At 42.8% G+C, this 17649-nt stretch overlaps 1 protein-coding gene across 2 annotated transcripts; it reads left to right on the top strand.

Moving 5' to 3' along the window:
• The first annotated feature begins 853 nt into the window (after nt 1–853).
• Nucleotides 854–17519, top strand: nkain4.L (Sodium/potassium transporting ATPase interacting 4 L homeolog). 2 transcript variants are annotated; one of them, XM_018237037.2, is made up of 7 exons: nt 855–1099; nt 10948–11085; nt 11240–11320; nt 11402–11599; nt 13943–14003; nt 15804–15888; nt 16870–17519. In XM_018237037.2, the coding sequence occupies exons 1-7, from the start codon at nt 1046–1048 to the stop codon at nt 16877–16879; spliced, it is 627 nt and encodes a 208-aa protein (XP_018092526.1). In that variant the 5' UTR covers nt 855–1045; the 3' UTR covers nt 16880–17519. The 2 variants fall into 2 exon arrangements, with proteins under 2 accessions (XP_018092527.1, XP_018092526.1); XM_018237038.2 differs by lacking the exon at nt 15804–15888 and having other exon boundaries at nt 854–1099.
• The last annotated feature ends 130 nt before the right edge of the window (nt 17520–17649 follow it).

The raw sequence follows: 17649 nt of genomic DNA, 5'->3' as shown, positions 1-17649 counted from the left end.
ACCAATTTGGTGTTGCCAGTAATCAGTATTGAGCAGTTACATGCATTCAAATCAGCAAAATTACAAGGGTCCCCAAATTTTTGCACAGCCAGTTTTTCACATTTGATATAATTACTTACAACTGAATACTGCTTCACTAAGGGCTCTTACAGACGAGCGTTTTTACCTGCGCTCCCCTGCGTTCCGTTTTTCTGCGTTCGACCGCAGGGGAGCGCAGGAATAGACGCATTACATTTTTTCCAATGGGGCTGTACTCACACAGGCGTGTGTAGGCACCGAACGCAGGAAAAATGCAGCATGTTGCGTCTCAACCTGCGTTCGGCGCCTACACGCACCTGTGTGAGTACAGCCCCATTGGAAAAAATGTAATGCATCTATTCCTGCGCTCCCCTGCGGCTGAACGCAGAAAAACGGAAACAGGTTGGAAACTGCTGCTCTATAGGGCAAGTTCTATGGGAATTCTAATACTATGTATGTTTCACTGAGCAAATCCCAGTGCCACAGCGCATTGCTCTGATCCTCAGGATCCTCACTCTTGACTCTACATGCAGCATCAGAGGATACTGGGAAATGTAGTTCAGCAGCAGCTGCTGGGTTCACATTCTGTTTCATATAGCTAGAAGGGACCCAGCACCAGTGAGCAAAGCTCACATTCTGTTTCATATAGTGAGCAAAGTTCACATTCTGTTTCATATAGCTAGAAGGGACCCAGCACCAGTGAGCAAAGCTCTGCTGGCTTTAACTATATAATGACAAAAGAAAGCACTTCTGGCCAGACTTAGACTCTTTTGTTTGGGATTCTGATGACATTACCCCTTTAAGACATTCACTGCCCCTCCCTCCCCCTTCCAATGGTGATCAGGGAGATGAGGGGAGGAGAGAGCAGCATCCCACTATGGGAATGAGCATCTGTTCCTGCACATCACGGCTCCCCTTTCCTATATTCACATCCCAGGCAGCATGAGCCAGGAGGGAGACAGCTAGCCCAGGCGCTTGTGCTTAGAGAGGGATTCTTGGCGAAACCCATGCACCCCCAGCTTAGAGGATGGCATGCTGTACTGGGAGATGCACCTTAATTCTACTCTGCACCCTTCAGCTGGTAAGTAATACACTTAGCTGATGGTGTTTCACTTTTATTCAAGGGTTAAGTAGCAACTCAGTCTTGTGAAGCTTGTACTCTCTTTCACCTTGGTCCCTGCCCCCAAAGAGCTTGCAACACTGGCCCTTAGAGCTTCCACTCTATATCCCTGCTCCGCAGAGCTTGCACTTTAACTTGCAACATTGTTCCTTGGAGCTGCTAGCTACTCTAAACCTATATCCTTGCACTACAGAACTTCCATTTTAGTTTTATAGTTTTTCCTCTCCAATTGTCCTGTATACCTGTCTGATGGAGCTTCCAATCTAATTAAACTGCACCCCTATCCTGCAGAGCTTGCCCTTTAATTAACCAGTATACCTGCTTTGCAAAACTTTCACTCAGTGTAACCTACATCCCTACTTTGCATTCTAACCCATTCTTAAATTTTCTGAATCCCATGCTCTAAATCCAGCCCTGCAGAGCTTGCACTTTAGTGGCAGGTATGTTGGTAAAATAAAAATGTCAACGTTGGCTATTTGGGAATGCTGGGAAGCTCTACCAGCACATTAGCTCTTTGGGGTAGCTGGAAATTGTAGTTAAACAACAGCAGAGCCAGCAGATTCCACATCCCATAGACATTGTTTATTATTATCAGCCCTGAAACAAGCTACAAAGAGCTGGTCTATTGATTGTGAACAACACTTGAATATAATGTAGAAGCACTGCTTTTAACTACCCTAGAATTTTGAGTGGAGTCTGGATCACTGTCCCATACCTTGACAATGCCACTGGCCCTTATAATATCCCATATATTGGGCATGTCCTTCTCTTAGTATAAAGAAGCAGAACAGTTCTTTCTTCTGCCTCACCCTTATACCAGCCCTACAAACAAGGTGTCAAGGGCTTGTTATTGTGACACAATTCCATGTGATAAAGGAATGTTCTAATCAACTTAGTGGCTCTGAGAATAATGTGGTGTGTGTGTGTGTGTGTGTGGGGGGGTTGTTGCTTTCTCACTAAAGCTTTTAATAATTCATATTGCCAGGAAAATAGAACTAGCACCCCCACTGTAAGCATACAATAGAACAATTAACAGATTTTCTTTTCCAAGCATATCCAGTAGTCACAGGGCAGAGTCCAGATGGGACACTTTTCCCCATCATCTAAAAGTGCAAGGTATATGTACAGTACATGTAATTGCCATTGACAGCAGTGTGTGTCTATATTTTTCTGTCCTCTGGGTCTGAAATCATGAAGCAGTAGTCGGCTCTCCTCTAGTTCATTTAGTTCATTTCACACAGCTACTTTGTTTCTGGAATCAGAACCAGCAGTGCAGAAAATATAACCAACTGGACAAAGACAATTGCATTTACACTCAACTTTAAATCTATTGAAAACGTGCAATGAGTATATATTGGGAAGCTGCTTGGAACGATATGGGTTTTTTTTTCTTCATTGGGTGGATTCCCTTTTAATTTCTTTTCTTTAGACTCAGTTCCAAGCAGTGTAATACTTGCCTGTGGTTTATATGGGTTTCTGTAGGTTCCCTTCTTCCCCCCCCCCCGACAGTTCCCTGATATAATTTAAAACCAGTTGTTGTGGACTATGTTGGTTGTATCTAAATAAAAAAAAAAATCATGATTTGTTTCTTTAGCTATTGCATATTATACCCTGCTTAACAAAGAGTATATAAGCACACACATCGGGGCATATTTACTTAGCTCGAGTGAAGGAATAGAAGAAAAAATACTTCAAATTTCGAACGTTTTTTATGGGTTACTTCGACCATCGAATTGGCTACTTCGACCTTCGGCTACGACTTCCAATCGAACGATTCGAACTAAAAATCGTGCGACTATTCGATCATTCGATAGTCGAAGTACTGTTTCTTTAAAAAAAACTTCGACCCCCTACTTCGCCAAGTAAAACCTACCAAACCTCAATGTTAGCCTATGGGGATGGTCCCCATAGGCTTTCTAAGCTTTTTATGATGGAAGGAATTTGGTTCGATCGAATGATTATTCGTTCGATCGAACGAATAGCGGTAAATACTTCGATATTCAAAGTCGAAGGATTTAACTTCGACAGCCGAATATCGAGGATTAATTAACCCTCGATATTCAGCCCTAAGTAAATGTGCCCCATCATCTCCATCATCGCTTGCAATCTAATTTGCCTAGCCGAGGCATAAGAATCAGTCTTATCAGGGACCAGTTATTCTAGGAGGGTGATATGGAAATAAAACCCACTCAGATGTCACTTTAGGACCGTGGAAATGCCACACAGCTGGTTTCCTGGTTAGGATCAAACCCCCAGACTGTAAGAACAGCCAAGGAGGGGTTGGTTTAATGTTTTGGGTATCCTTTCAGCCCACGAATGATCACATACACAGAGTAATGCCATCACTGGTTTAATGGACAATCCTGTGGTCTTGGTGAATAAAGGATTATCAGTCTTGATGAAGAATATACATTGGTCGGCCCAAAATTAAATTGGTAGCAGATACCTACTTAGTTGGCCTATGTGACCAAGTCAGTTTGCAATGGTTCTAGATTGTTGGTACTAGGGATGCACCGAATACACACATTTTTTTTTTATTGTTTTTTTTTTTAGAGTCGGCCAAATACTGATCCGAACCCTAATTTGCATGTGTAAATTAGGGAAACGAGGGGGAAACGAGTAAAAAAGAGTAAAAAATGTTTGACTTCCTTGTTTGTGTGATGAAGAGTCATGTGATTTTTTTTTTTTTTTTTTTTTTAATTTGGATTTGGTTCTGCCAGGCACTTGGATTTGGCCGAATCCAGCTAAAAATTGCAAAATGTTGGCCGAATCCTGGAATCAGTGCATCCCTACTACATACACTAGCAACTTGCAACTGGTTTGAATGACAGAATGGATAAGGAAAATCCGCTGTTCTGAATATCAAGAAAAAGTAATGATATAATAACTCTAGCCTCTGCTTTCTTCCAAGATTCGTTGAGGAACATGAGATTATAGAAAAGGAAGAGAAACTGCAGAGAAGAATTTAACTGTAATAACTGTATAATATATAGTCACAGATATACCCCCATCTTTCCCCCAACCACTGTCACAGTGTAACCCCCATATCATATATGCACATAATGTAACTGTATAATATATAGACACAGATATACCCCCATCTTTCCTCCAACCACTGTCACAGTGTAACCCCCATATCATATATGCACATAATGTAACTGTATAATATATAGACACAGATATACCCCCATCTTTCCCCCAACCACTGTCACAGTGTAACCCCCATATCATATATGCACATAATGTAACTGTATAATATACAGGCACAGATATACCCCCATCTTTCCTCCAACCACTGTCACAGTGTAACCCCCATATCATATATGTACATAATGTAACTGTATAATATATAAGTAATGGGTATGTATGTAACCCAGTATACATATGTGTTGCTGTTAATTTGGTAATATTTCAGCACCCCAATACATTAGCATTACAAGTCAATCCTATTAGTTTCTGTCTCTTGCAGTAATAATTAATTCTGTGTAAATTTGCCCAGAAACAAAACTAAGTGTGAATAGGTGTGTTAATACTCTTGTGCTTATTTACATCCAGGAGCCTGTGTGTATCCATGGATGGGCGGCTGTCAGACACCAAGGTGCATTTCTACCCAGTGGCTTTGTTTGTTTATCAGGGGGAACAGCTACACAAAACCGGGATCCTGGGTGGTCAGGTTTGAAGAAGAGGCTTGTGGGGGGTTGGGAAATAGGAGTGGGTAGAAGGGGGGATGTCGGGTCATGGTCCCCTGGGATTCCAGTTACTAAGCACCCTGGGCAGGAACTCAAGGCATGGATATCTGGTATCTCTGCTTAATAAATCTAGGGTTGCTTTAACCTCTGCATTGCCAGGTGGTCTCCTGGTTTAAGGTGCAACCTGTGACAGATATTGTATTGATTTTTTTCTATATGTTTAGATTGTATGCTCATAAGATCAGGGTAATATTATAGTGGTCCAGGTAGCCAGAATGAAGACTGCTACCTTTATTTACTCTGTTTATTGTGTATGCTTCTCAATTTTACCCTCCATGCTGCCATTTGTACAGTTGTCTAGTTGCTTAGGTCAGTGTAACTAGCAATCCGCTATCTATTTCATTTCTAAACTGGAGGGGAAAAAAGCCAGATAATTTTCAAGTTAAAAAATGAAAATCAATTAAGACTGTCTTAGACTTTCAATGTCCACGTTGTAATAACTGTTTACCTTCCCCTTTAAATAACTGAGCACTTGAGCATATGCTTGTCTATTGTGTTTGCCATAGACAAAGGCAATGATGGGAAAGCCACAGGGAAGTTTGGGATACCTGTAGGAATGTTGGTGTCCATAGCTGAAGCAGAGTATGTTGAGAGTGACTGTACATTTGGCTACCAGGGTGGTGTCTGGGGGTGGGAGAGGGTATTTTCCAATAACCCTGCTTCAGGTTGCTATGGAGAATCCCCCCAGTCCATCATCTATCACAGCCCCTCACCCCTTACATTGTTCTGCTGCAATGGGATTTGTCACATTCTACATCTGATAACCCTGTGCCATTATATTGTATTGGGACCAGCTATGGGGGCTGCCAACTGTCCCATGTACATATAAATGTATGTACTGTATGTAATTCACCTTTTTAAAATTTTGCACTTTCCTGCTTTTCTTGCATGGGGGAATCTATTTCCTGGTGCACACCTGCTTCCTTTCTGGCAAACAGCAGCTCTCAGGATCAGAGCCAGTGTCCCACAAGTCAAACTTGATTGTTAGATCTTTTGTTCAATTTGTGCCCCCACCCCAACTCTTGTTGTACCTCAACTTTCAGTTCTGCAGTTTGTAATTCAATATCCATGGGATGGCAACAGTTTTGGTGTCCCTGATACAGACAAATAAAAATGTTTGTATTTACCCCACCTGATTTATGGCTAGAAGATATAAATACAAGTGCAGCTCTGACTGTGAGGGTAAATACACTCTAACATGGCCAGTTAAACAAGCATCAGCTGTACAGACAGCAGCAAGCATTTGGCATGGAGACAGAAGAGAAAATAACCAGTTTGGGCTGCACAATAGACCCACCAGATGGTCCTGCTGCCTTGCTTGTCTTTTTTTGTTTTACATTTGAAAATATTCTGGATTATCTCCAGGTTTTAGGATAGGGACCCGGAAAGGCCCAAAGCCTGGAGAACAATCTGACGCCTTCCAGCTGTTATCTCAAGCCAACTCCTAGCACCCTCTGATAGGTGACACAGAGACTAAAAATATATCTGCGTTATTACACTGTGTAATAATATATCATTATCCATTGCTTTAGATGACAAGTGCTTCATAGCATTTCCTAAACTGTAGCTGAGCCAGCTCCTGCTTTATGGGTAATAGCCCAAGACAAACCAACAATACAATATTGTATATAATATTGTATATAAGCACTGATGCACCTGCTTTGTTATTATTACCTCCAGACAGACCAACAATACAGTATATGAGCATTGCAGCCTCTGCTTTGTGGTTATTACTCAAGACAGACCAACAAAACAATATAGAGTATTAAGGCTTTGGGGATAATACCCCAAGGCAAACCAAAAATGCAGTATATAAGCACAGAGGCCCCTGCTTTGTTTATAATACCTTGAGACAGACCAACAATACAGTATATAAGAATTAAGGTCACTGCTTCATGGTTAATACCCCCAGACTGACCAACAATACAATATATACGTACTGAGGCCCCTGCTTTGTGGTTAATACCCAGAGACAAACCAAAAACAGTATATGAACATTAAGGCCCCTGCTTTGTGGTGAATACCTGAGACAGACCAGCAATACAGTATACAGTATGAGCAGGGCTTTGTGGTTAATACCCCAAGACAGACCAGCACTATAATGTAAGAGCATTAAGGCCCCTGCTTTGTGGTTAATACCCTAAGATAGACCAACAATACAATATATGAGCATTAAGGTCCCTTCTTTGTGATTAATACCCCCAAAGAGATCAGCAATACAGTATATGTGTGTGTGTACTTAGGCCCCTGCTTTGTGGTTAATACCCCCAGACTGACCAGCAATACAGTATATGAGCATTAAGGACCCTGCTTTGTGGTTAACACCCTGAGACAGACCAGCAATACAGTATATGAGCACTGAGTGTAAGCATTTCTTTGTACATGGACACCTCAGACCAGTAATACTGATTTGTGTATATCCCAGACATCGAAATGTGCATTTCTCCTTTTACTCCCTGTGCTCCATGTGTCATGCGTGATTTGGCTACAGGGGTCCTGTAACCAATCGTCTTGCAGAACCGGTTCCCTTTCTGTCCTGTAGGGATATTTCCCAAGGGAACAGAGCAAGCAGATTGCATTGTTGCCTTTGCCAGCATGTTGGGAATCCCACTGCTCATTTAATATGGCCGTCCTGCTAATTTCCTTGTTTATTTCTTCTAATGATCCCTGGGATATGAAGTAGAACTGGCTGCTAGACTAGAGCTACTTGCTCTCGCTCTTATTTACGCCTCTTTATGGTACATAATAGCATTAGTAAACTTAAATAATGCATAGCCTTTTATTACGTGTGCAGAATATTAACGCTTGCCAATCTATAGGGAAACATCACATTGCCAGGGAAGGAGCCATAGGAAATTTTTAGGATTTCACCGAGTAATTGGTCATTTGGGATGGAATGCTTGATTGTGAGCTTCTGTAACCAGTTTTCATTCTGTGAGCCTTAAATCTATGGGTTATTCTATGTATTTTCCCCTTAAATAAACAATGAGGATATAGGTTATTGCATGCCCAGAACATTCCTTCCCTGTATATTTGTATTTCTACATGATTGATTAGTGTAGGGCCATCTTAACAGGTGCATCTGTGAATTTGGTAAGTAAAAATTCAGCCACACAAATCTGTGCCAGGGAGCTGTGGCTTTAACTGCAGTTATAAAGATATAACCCCAACCCTGGCACCACATCATTCTGGTACCGAGCCCTAAGAGGAACAACTTGCTTGAAAGATTGATATTAGAAAAGTACATTGCACCCTGTAACCTTCCTGTAGCACCAATCTTATTCATACGGAAACCCCTCACTTCATGGCACAGCTGAGGTTAATATATTGGTTGCCAGGCTGTAAAAGTGCACTTAACATCTCTGGTCCAGAAATGCATCCGTGGGGGTGGGAGGGATAGTCCTAAGGCATCAATCACACATGACCTTTGGTGCCGTGCAAAGGATGCTGGGACATTTAGGGACCCCAAGGAGTGTTACCATAGCAACCCCAGCAGGTAGCAAACCAATTAAATTCAGCAGTGGGTAGCTGCAGGTATCTGCAGGGTGTGTGTGAGAAAAAGGGGCTTGTGGAATCCGGGACAGTGATTGGCTCTTCCAAGAGATACTTGTATAATCTTTCCCATGTTTTTCACTGTATAAAATTTAGACACAGACACCCCCATCTTTCCTCCACCCACTGTCACAGTGTAACCCCCATATCATATATGCACATAATGTAACTGTATAATATATAGGCACAGATATACCCCCATCTTTCCTCCAACCACTGTCACAGTGTAACCCCCATATCATATATGCACATAATGTAACTGTATAATATATAGACACAGATATACCCCATCTTTCCTCCAACCACTGTCACAGTGTAACCCCCACATCATATATGCACATAATGTAACTGTATAATATATAGGCACAGATATACCCCCATCTTTCCCTCAACCACTGTCACAGTGTAACCCCCCTATCATATATGCACATAATGTAACTGTATAATATATAGACACAGATATACCCCCATCTTTCCCCAACCACTGTCACAGTGTAACCCCTATATCATATATGCACATAATGTAACTGTATAATATATAGACACAGATATACCCCCATCTTTCCCCCAACCACTGTCACAGTGTAACCCCCATATCATATATGCACATAAAGTAACTGTATAATATTAATCCCATCTGAATTTTATTATATAGGTACAGGTATGGGACTTGTTCTCTGGAATGCTCTGGACCTGGGGTTTTCCGGATTATGGGTCTTTCCGTAATTTGGATCTTCATACATTAAGTCTGCTAGAAAATCATGTAAATATTAAATAAATCCAAAAAGCTGGTTTTGCTTCCAATAAGGATTAATGATATCTTAGTTTGGATCAGGTACTGATTTATTATTACAGAAAAAAAAATCATGTTTAAAAGAGTAGGACAGTCTTCTTTCACTTAGGGGTGCCAAATGTTAGGCACCCCTAAGTGATTGTATTTACTTACCTGAAACCCAGGGCCAATGAGTGCTCATATCGGCTCACGCCAGCCTGGCACTATTCCAGTGAGCACCATGAAGCGATCCTCTTCCACGAGACGCATGCGCAGTAGAACGAAATAGCCAACTTTTTAGTTAAAGTTCGGCTTTTCCCTCTATTGCGCATGCGCAGCCGTAAGAAGAAGCCGTAAGAGGATCGATTTCTAAAGCTCACTGGAGAAAACCCGGGTCGGTGCAGTTTTCTGCTGATAGGAGCACCGGCCCGGGGTTTTAGGTAAGATAATACAATAACTTGGGGGTGCCCAACATTTGGCACCCTCAAGTGGAAGAAGACTTTCCTTCTTCAAAAGAATTTGGATTATTTCATTATAATGGAGTCTATGGGAGACAGCCATTCCATAATTACGGAGCTTTCTGGATAATGGGTTTCCGGATAATGGATCCTATACCTGTATCTGATATATATAATATAAATATAAATATATATATAATATATATATATATATATATATATATATATATATATATATATATATATATATATATATATATATATATATATATATATATATATATATATATATATATATAACAACAAGCAAGCTGGAGCACTCACTCGAAAACTGGGTCAACTGCCTGGGTGCTGGTTATATAATAATATAAATAACAAAAAGAACCGCACTCACAGGACTTGATTTGGTGCAAATAAAGTGGTTTTATTCCGACGTTTCGGCTCTGACACTCGAGCCTTCTTCAGGAAATGAACACAGTGCATTATACAATCCAAACATTTAAACCCTATTTTGGCGCCAAAACCTACAACGTGTGACGTCATTGTGTACTGTATACGTGAGCAAGTGAAATCATTTAAAACATACCATATTTCCAAAGCGCCTACATAGTAAGTGTTGTATAGTATTACAATGTCTGTTTTAGTGCAAAGATATGACTTACTACAGTGCAAGCGTGTAATCACAGTTGTGTGACGATCGGTGCTGGTAACGTGAAAAAATGACAAGTGCGGGTTGAGAGACACTTACCCTGAGGACTAATCTGCAGCCAAAAGTTAGCGATCGCCAATATGTCGCCCTTTTTGACGGTAACGTTCCCACATAGTACGCCGGCAACCTATACTCCCATCGCATCCACGGATGCGATGGGAGTATAGGTTGCCGGCGTACTATGTGGGAACGTTACCGTTAAAAAGGGCGACATATTGGCGATCGCTAACTTCCTTAACTTCCTTAGCGCTGCTTAGTTGCCAGAATTTATGGTGGTAATGATTGACCGAATAGTGATGAATTTACCTTGTGTTAGGCACAAGGGCATGCAGACACCATGATTGATCTTGCAGCAGTAGAATATGAGGACACAGATATAAATCATGCTTTCGTCGTCTAGACTTTTTGGGACACAACCTTCAGCTGAACCCTTTGGCAGTGATCCATGGCTACATTCTCATCCTAGGAGACATGGCTCAGAATGATGGGCAGATCAAGTGTAATGCCACCTTGTAATGCCACTTCTGTTTCGCTGCACCCATCTGACCCTTCTCTTTCTATCTTTCCAGGTAGCAGCACTTGAGCGTCAAGTTTTTGATTTCCTTGGCTACCAATGGGGTCCTATATTGGCCAACTTTCTACATATCGTTGTCACCATCCTCGGCTTGTTTGGGACCCTGCAGTACAGACCCCGTTATGTTATTGCTGTAAGTACAGGACACCGTGGTTGTAGAGCTGAGGTTTTTGAGGAATTAGAACCCAGCAGACAGCTGGTACCCCAATAATGATTGACCCTTCTGTAAGACATATTATGGGAAAAATAAAGTGTATAAAAACTGTCCCTTCTCTTTCCCCTGCCAGTATGCCATATGGGCTGCCATCTGGGTGACGTGGAACGTTTTCCTTATCTGTTTTTACTTGGAAGTAGGAGATTTGAATAAGGTAAGATGTATGGGTAATTGCTCAGATAATGTGTGTAGGGTGAGACCATGCCTGTTAGATGACTTGTGTTCCTTTTCCCAGGAAAGTGATCTCCTTACATTCCACGTGTCCCAGCACCAGTCCTGGTGGAGTGAACATGGGCCCGGTTGTGTGAGGAAAGAAGCCCCCGTAGCTGGAGTGGTTGGACTGGAGAGTCACTCCTATGTTTCTGTAATTGGCTGCACAGTCGAGTACCAGTACATCGAGGTGATGCATAGTGCCCTGCAGATTCTGCTGGCGGTGAGTTCAGAAGCCTATAGAGAAGGAAAGCAATTGGAGAGCTCCCACTTACATGTATGACTTCAAATACAGAATGTTAAATAGGTGCAACAAGCTATACCTTTATACTCTACCATCCATGGGAAAGGATATGGCAGCTCCCTCCCATATGTATAACTACAAATAAATAGAAAGAAGGAATGTTCCATAATGATTTATAACCAAATATAGTACATGAAAATAAATGCTAATGCCTAAATACAAGAATATTCACCGAATTAAGGTGCAGATATCAAACAGACAGTCTGTACCAGCTGGCTCTTTATACAACGGATTTGGTGTTTCTCTAGATGTGGGAAATCTTTCCGTGCCCTGCATATGCCTATAAACCTGCTGAATTATTCACAGATAATTGGCCAAGTGCTGCCAGCTCTAGCTACATCCTCAGCCTCCTCTCATGGGCTTTGCGTGTCTCCCTGCCCCCATCCCTGCTCCCATTTTTGTGCCGTGTGCAACATCTAACAGATTAATCACAGAACTACACCAATTAGCATGTAAATTCAACCATCACCCCCCTGTGCCAGAGAGCTAGCGATCAAACCTGTAACTATAGAGGAAGACCCTGCAACCGGAGGACAGGGGAGCTTGGATTGGATCACAGGGTCTAATGCACAGAAATCCTCCCTTCCTAGCCACAGCCAAAAGTCTCTGCGCCCACCAAATTGGGTTATATACTATAAACCACAAATCATGAAATTACTTCACTAAGCACGAATTATAACTAATGAAATCACTAAGTTTTTCAAGTTCTTTTGGAACTGCCACCTACCTACTGTGGCAATTGAAGATGGGACTCTTTCTGATAGTTCTGCATATCCCCCATATACAATCAAAGGATGGGACCTATCCCTTTCTGCTAGTTCTGCCTGCCCCCCAGACCCAGTCAACTGATGGGTCTTGTCCCATTCTGCTAGTAATGCATGTCCATCATTCCTAGTCAACGATGAGGCCTGTCCCTTTCTGATAGTATTGCCTTTCCAAACACAGCCAAGGGTTATGTTTTTAAGTTGTCACAGTGCTGCTGTTTGGCCCCATTATAAACATCTTGTTCTTCATGTTTGGTCGCTAGTGGAGGAGAATTATCACAAATGGGATTATTCCTATTCCTATGGAGAGATAAGCAGGGGCTTATTAAACTAGAGGCAGAGGGTTCTGACATATGGAGGGAGGCTGCTGATACCTGATCTGCCTTTGGGCCCCAGTGCGGGGGATACTGAGTTGCAAGCAGTTTTGCTGCCCTTCCAGGCCCTGAGATCTTTCCAAGGACAGGAATGTCTGGTCTCTCCCCTCCCTGCCTGACACTGCCTGATATTTGCACATTCCTCAGCCCCTGCCCTCTCTCCTAATGGTGGGATCAGGAATCCTAGGAAGAGCCATGTGCCCCTGGGGTGCTTGACTGGCATTTTTTGATAAAGACAATGCCCTTAGAAATCACAGGCAAGAGTTTCTGCAGGATTTCATTTTCCTTACATGACCTTGCAGCAAGAAGGTTCAGCAACTTTCAGGCCTCCTGGTACTAAATTGTAACTACATCCTAGCTCAGGAGTGTCCAAACTTTTTGCAATGAGGGCCAGATTTAGTAAGGAGAAAATGTGTGAGGGGAGACCATTCAGCCTGACATCCATTCTGGTGTAGCTAGCTTGTGATCGGGATCATTCACTCTTGGAGACGGACATGTACACGACGTTTAGGAAATAGAGAAGTGGAGTCTGTTTGGACTTATTCTCCGTGCCTCATTTAAACAAGAAATCGCGTAACCATATTTGGGTACATGATTAGGGAAATTATCTGCCAATTGGTCTATACTGCTACTGCTGTGTGCTGAAGGTGTTAGCAATAGACATGTACTGGCACGTAGTGACGCACTGCTTTCGCATGTGCCTTTAGTTCACTGTACTGCCACGTCAGTACGTCTATTGCACCTTCAGCTATAGAAAAGTATGCAAGAGCGGTGCATCACTCCATGCCAGTATGTGTCTATTGCTAACACCTTCAGCACACAGGCAGCAGTATAGACCAAGTGGCAGATCATTTCACTTATGTGCCAAAATATTACTGCTACGAGATTCCTGATTGCACTGTGCTGGGGGCCACATTATTATTAATTTCATGATGGAGGCTGAGGGCCAGTGTAAATTTGAAAACGGGCTGCAATTGGCCTGACTTTGGACATGCCTTGACATGAAAGCTGCTGGGGATTCTGACTCCTGTAGTGAGGCACCAAGAATCCCATGAGTCCTCCTGAGAACCTGATCTGTACATATTTTGTCGACCAATCAGCTGTCACTTTTCCATCTCTTGCAGCTGCTGGGATTTGTGTACGCCTGCTATGTCACTAGTGTCTTCACGGAAGAAGAGGACAGCTGTAAGTACATGGGCTTCTGTGATGTAATGTGCCCTCCAGTGAGGGAGAGCCTCTGATGCATGGGTATTACCCTGTTATGCCAAGGCAGGGGGTCCAAGGAGGGGCAACTGAGAATCTGGCTGGGGAATAACAAGCAAATATAACAAGGCACCAGGAAAGAAATATGGTAACAGTAAGAAAAGCAGAAATTAGTATGGCAAGATGGAAACAGTTGGACAAGATGGAGGCAGGAAGACAATGTGGAAACTTAAAAATTGTAGGGCAAGATGGAGACAGTAGGAATCATAGAGACTGTAGGGCAAGAAAGTGAAAGTATGATATGATGGTGACACCAAGATAAAATTTAGACAGTAGGATAAGGTAGACACATTAGGGTAAGATGGAGATAGTAAGGCAAGAAGGTGAAAGTAGGATATGACAGTGACATCATGAGAAGATACTGACAGTAGGACATGATTGCGACTTTAGAGCAAGATGGAGACAGTAGGTAAAGTTTAAGACTGTAGGGCAAGATGTGATGTTGACACCAGAAGAAGATGGGGTCAGCACTTGAGAATGGCAGTTGTATATAATATTAGTGTAGCACAACCTGCAGCCCTTCAGTTGTTCAATTACAGTTTGGGGGCTCAGTGAGACTTATAGTTTAGCAGCAGCTGAAGGAAAAAAGGTTTGACAATACTATTTTAAATAAAAAATAAAGGGCCCTTTCTTTTTTCCTTCCAGGGCCTTACCACTGCTAACAAGGGCACATAGGTAGGCTCAGACAAAGAACAGGTTCGACACTGAATCTCAGGATTTCTCACAGTTGTCTCCCTAAATTAAGCATGACAGGTTATTTGTGATGCCACCATTTCTCCTCAAACCAGGGAACAAAGGCAACTCCTATACCCAGATCCTCTCATTAGCAAACCCATTCCAAACTGCTTTCACTCTGATCACCCCCCATTCCTGGCACACAGGGTTGTCTGCCCTGAGAGTGGAATCTGGGTCAATCAGTCGACACCCACAGCACTGTGTAATCCTCCATGAATAACTTTCCTGTTGGCTCTTAGTCATCGGCACTGAAAGGGTAAAGCACTAGAGCCCCCCCCAATTATTTATTATTTTTAATCATATTACCATCATGTGCAGGCAGTGCACAGGGGCAAGTGTACTAGAGAAGAAGCCAACTGAGTGTTGGAAAGTCAATGCTGAATTAATTGGAGATACACACAGAGGGGAGCGAAGACCCTAGGCAGCATTAACCAAAGGCACAATCATATCAGTGGGTTGAAAATTGTATTTTGGGGGGGGGGCAGGGGGTGCCAATATTATAATTGCTTTGTATAGTATTAGTTATTCTTCCCTGTAGTTCTGCAGCGTGATCCAATGTAACAAGCACCGCCGAGAACCAGATCTCTGATATATGAAAGGATATGTCCCCTATAGTAGCAGCAGGCACCCACCTCCCAGGGTTCTTTGGGTTGCCCAGTGGGTTTGTATCATGGGAAGAATTCCTTTTATTCATTTTGGTTTGTTTATTTTTCATAAAAAATCCAGTTTTGATAATTTTCCCATATATTTGTCTGCCATTTGTCTTGCCATGTTCCATAAACCCCATTCTTTATTTTTATTCTCCCTGCAATCTCTGTATCCTTCCCTCCTGTGCTCCCTGTATTCTTTCTTTCTATACTCCCTGCACTTCCTTTATCCTCCCCTGTATACTCCTTCACTTCCTCTATTACTTCCTGCAATATGCTCGCCTCCTGCTGCCCCCCCATCCCATCATGATTTTTTTTTTTGACAATTGGTTTTTTTCAGTTGATTTCATTGGTGGATTTGACCCATTCCCTATGTACCATGTCAATGAAAAGTCCAACCAACTGTTATTCAAGCAGACTTACCTGTAAGTATGAGTGGGCCCTAGTTCTGTGCTACTGCGGTCCTGTACCCCAGAGAAGGAAAGGGCAGCAGTTTATATACAGTACTATGTGGTTTCCCCCTTCCTATCTGAGCTTTGTGTAGCAGCACAAGGATTCCTTGCATCATGGCTTCTGTTCTGCCCTCACACCTATTGGCATGTGCACAACTCCCTCCCTTTGCTTATAGTGCCCCCTACAGCTTATGTAGCAACATAGTTCATATCTGCCCCTGCCATATCCCCAAAATAAGTAATGGGGAAATTTTAAGAATTGGCCTGAGTAACCGAAGAGGAAGATGTGCTCCCTGTGCCAAACCACAGTCACTGTCACCAACCATGCATTTTGTAGCCTAGAATAATCATAAAGAACTGGCCTAATGAGTGTAGCCCTTAGACACTATTTACCCCTAAGGCCACCACTGCAAATTTATATTCCTCTGAAAAATACAATATTTCCAGTCCCAATACCCACAAGTACTCTGAGCTTCTTTGTTTGGGGGCCCTTTGAGATTCTGTCTCCGGTGTGTTGGCTGGAAGACAAATGTCCTAGAGGCAGGAAGGAATTACTGAGCTTCTACATGAATCGACTTCTGCTCATTAGTGTAATTAATGAGGATTGATCTCCTATTTAGAGCAGGCTGGTATTGTGGGTGATGAGGTCATTAGATAAAACAATGGGAGCCAATGAATGGCCTGAAAGCAGTACTCATGTATGGGGAAGCAACCATATGATTGGGGGTGGGGGGGTTACACTTGCAATTCAGGTGCATGGCTGTATGGAAACCAGAACCTCATCTCCCATCAGTTGGGTCACAGAAGGATAAATATCATACACAGATGTAGTGTGGAGGGGCAGTTGGTTAGGGGTTTAGGACTTGGAGGGAGCAGCAGGCTTTAGTGTATCAGGTACCAAGTGATGTTCAGCTGTGCAACAGCCCTAATGTCTTTCCTCTTCCCCCTCCCCAGGCCGGCGTAAGTGACCAATGCCCAAAACAAGAAAGCGGATTCCTTCTGCCAAAGTCCACGGACCCACAGCAATAATTTATCTTTCCAGCAAGGAAGGGGTTTAAGCACGGGTGAAGAGACGCACCAAGGATCTGTGCTCACATCAAGCCCTCGTGCTCCCACCAAATATACTTTGTATCCTCCGGCCTTAGTTCATAAAGGGTGACCTTTTAAGCCTGGTCCTGCAACGCCTTAACCAGACCCGTTTTTTGCTGAAATAAAGATGCTGGGCGCTAGGCCTTTACTGCAGATGAGTGCGACATTAATGTAGGGACATTAGTAGCAGCAACTGCAGGTGGAGCAGCACAACCTTATTATCCGTCTGTGGCTGAATAGCCCAGTCCCCTACAGACCCACTAGCTGGAGGCATCTGGGTGATTCTATGTGGCCAGAGCACTAGGATTTGCACAGCTTCTCTGACATCACACGTGCAAAGTCCTATATGTTCTACACCCTGTCGATAGGATCCCTGGTCAGTGGTTTATGGCGACGCTGCAGTGCTATTGGGGAGGGTGATGTTTGTCTATCTATGTGCAGGGTCTGTGCTTGCCACAGGCAAGTTTTATCCATGTATTTGTTTGATTTTATTCTAAATACATTTTTATAGTGTTTTCCCCTCTTGTCTTTTTTATCCTCACATTTATTGGGTAAAGCAGGGGGCTGGCATTTAGGGTACCCCTATACCATTGACCCAAGTCTGTGTGTAGCTTCTGCAAAAAACTAAGCCAGCATCCCCCTCTA

The sequence above is a fragment of the Xenopus laevis genome, chromosome 9_10L (assembly GCF_017654675.1).
Source record: "Xenopus laevis strain J_2021 chromosome 9_10L, Xenopus_laevis_v10.1, whole genome shotgun sequence".
Taxonomy (NCBI): domain Eukaryota; kingdom Metazoa; phylum Chordata; class Amphibia; order Anura; family Pipidae; genus Xenopus; species Xenopus laevis.
Note: the sequence above shows the minus strand (reverse complement) of the source record. Positions and strands in the feature narration are given on the sequence as shown.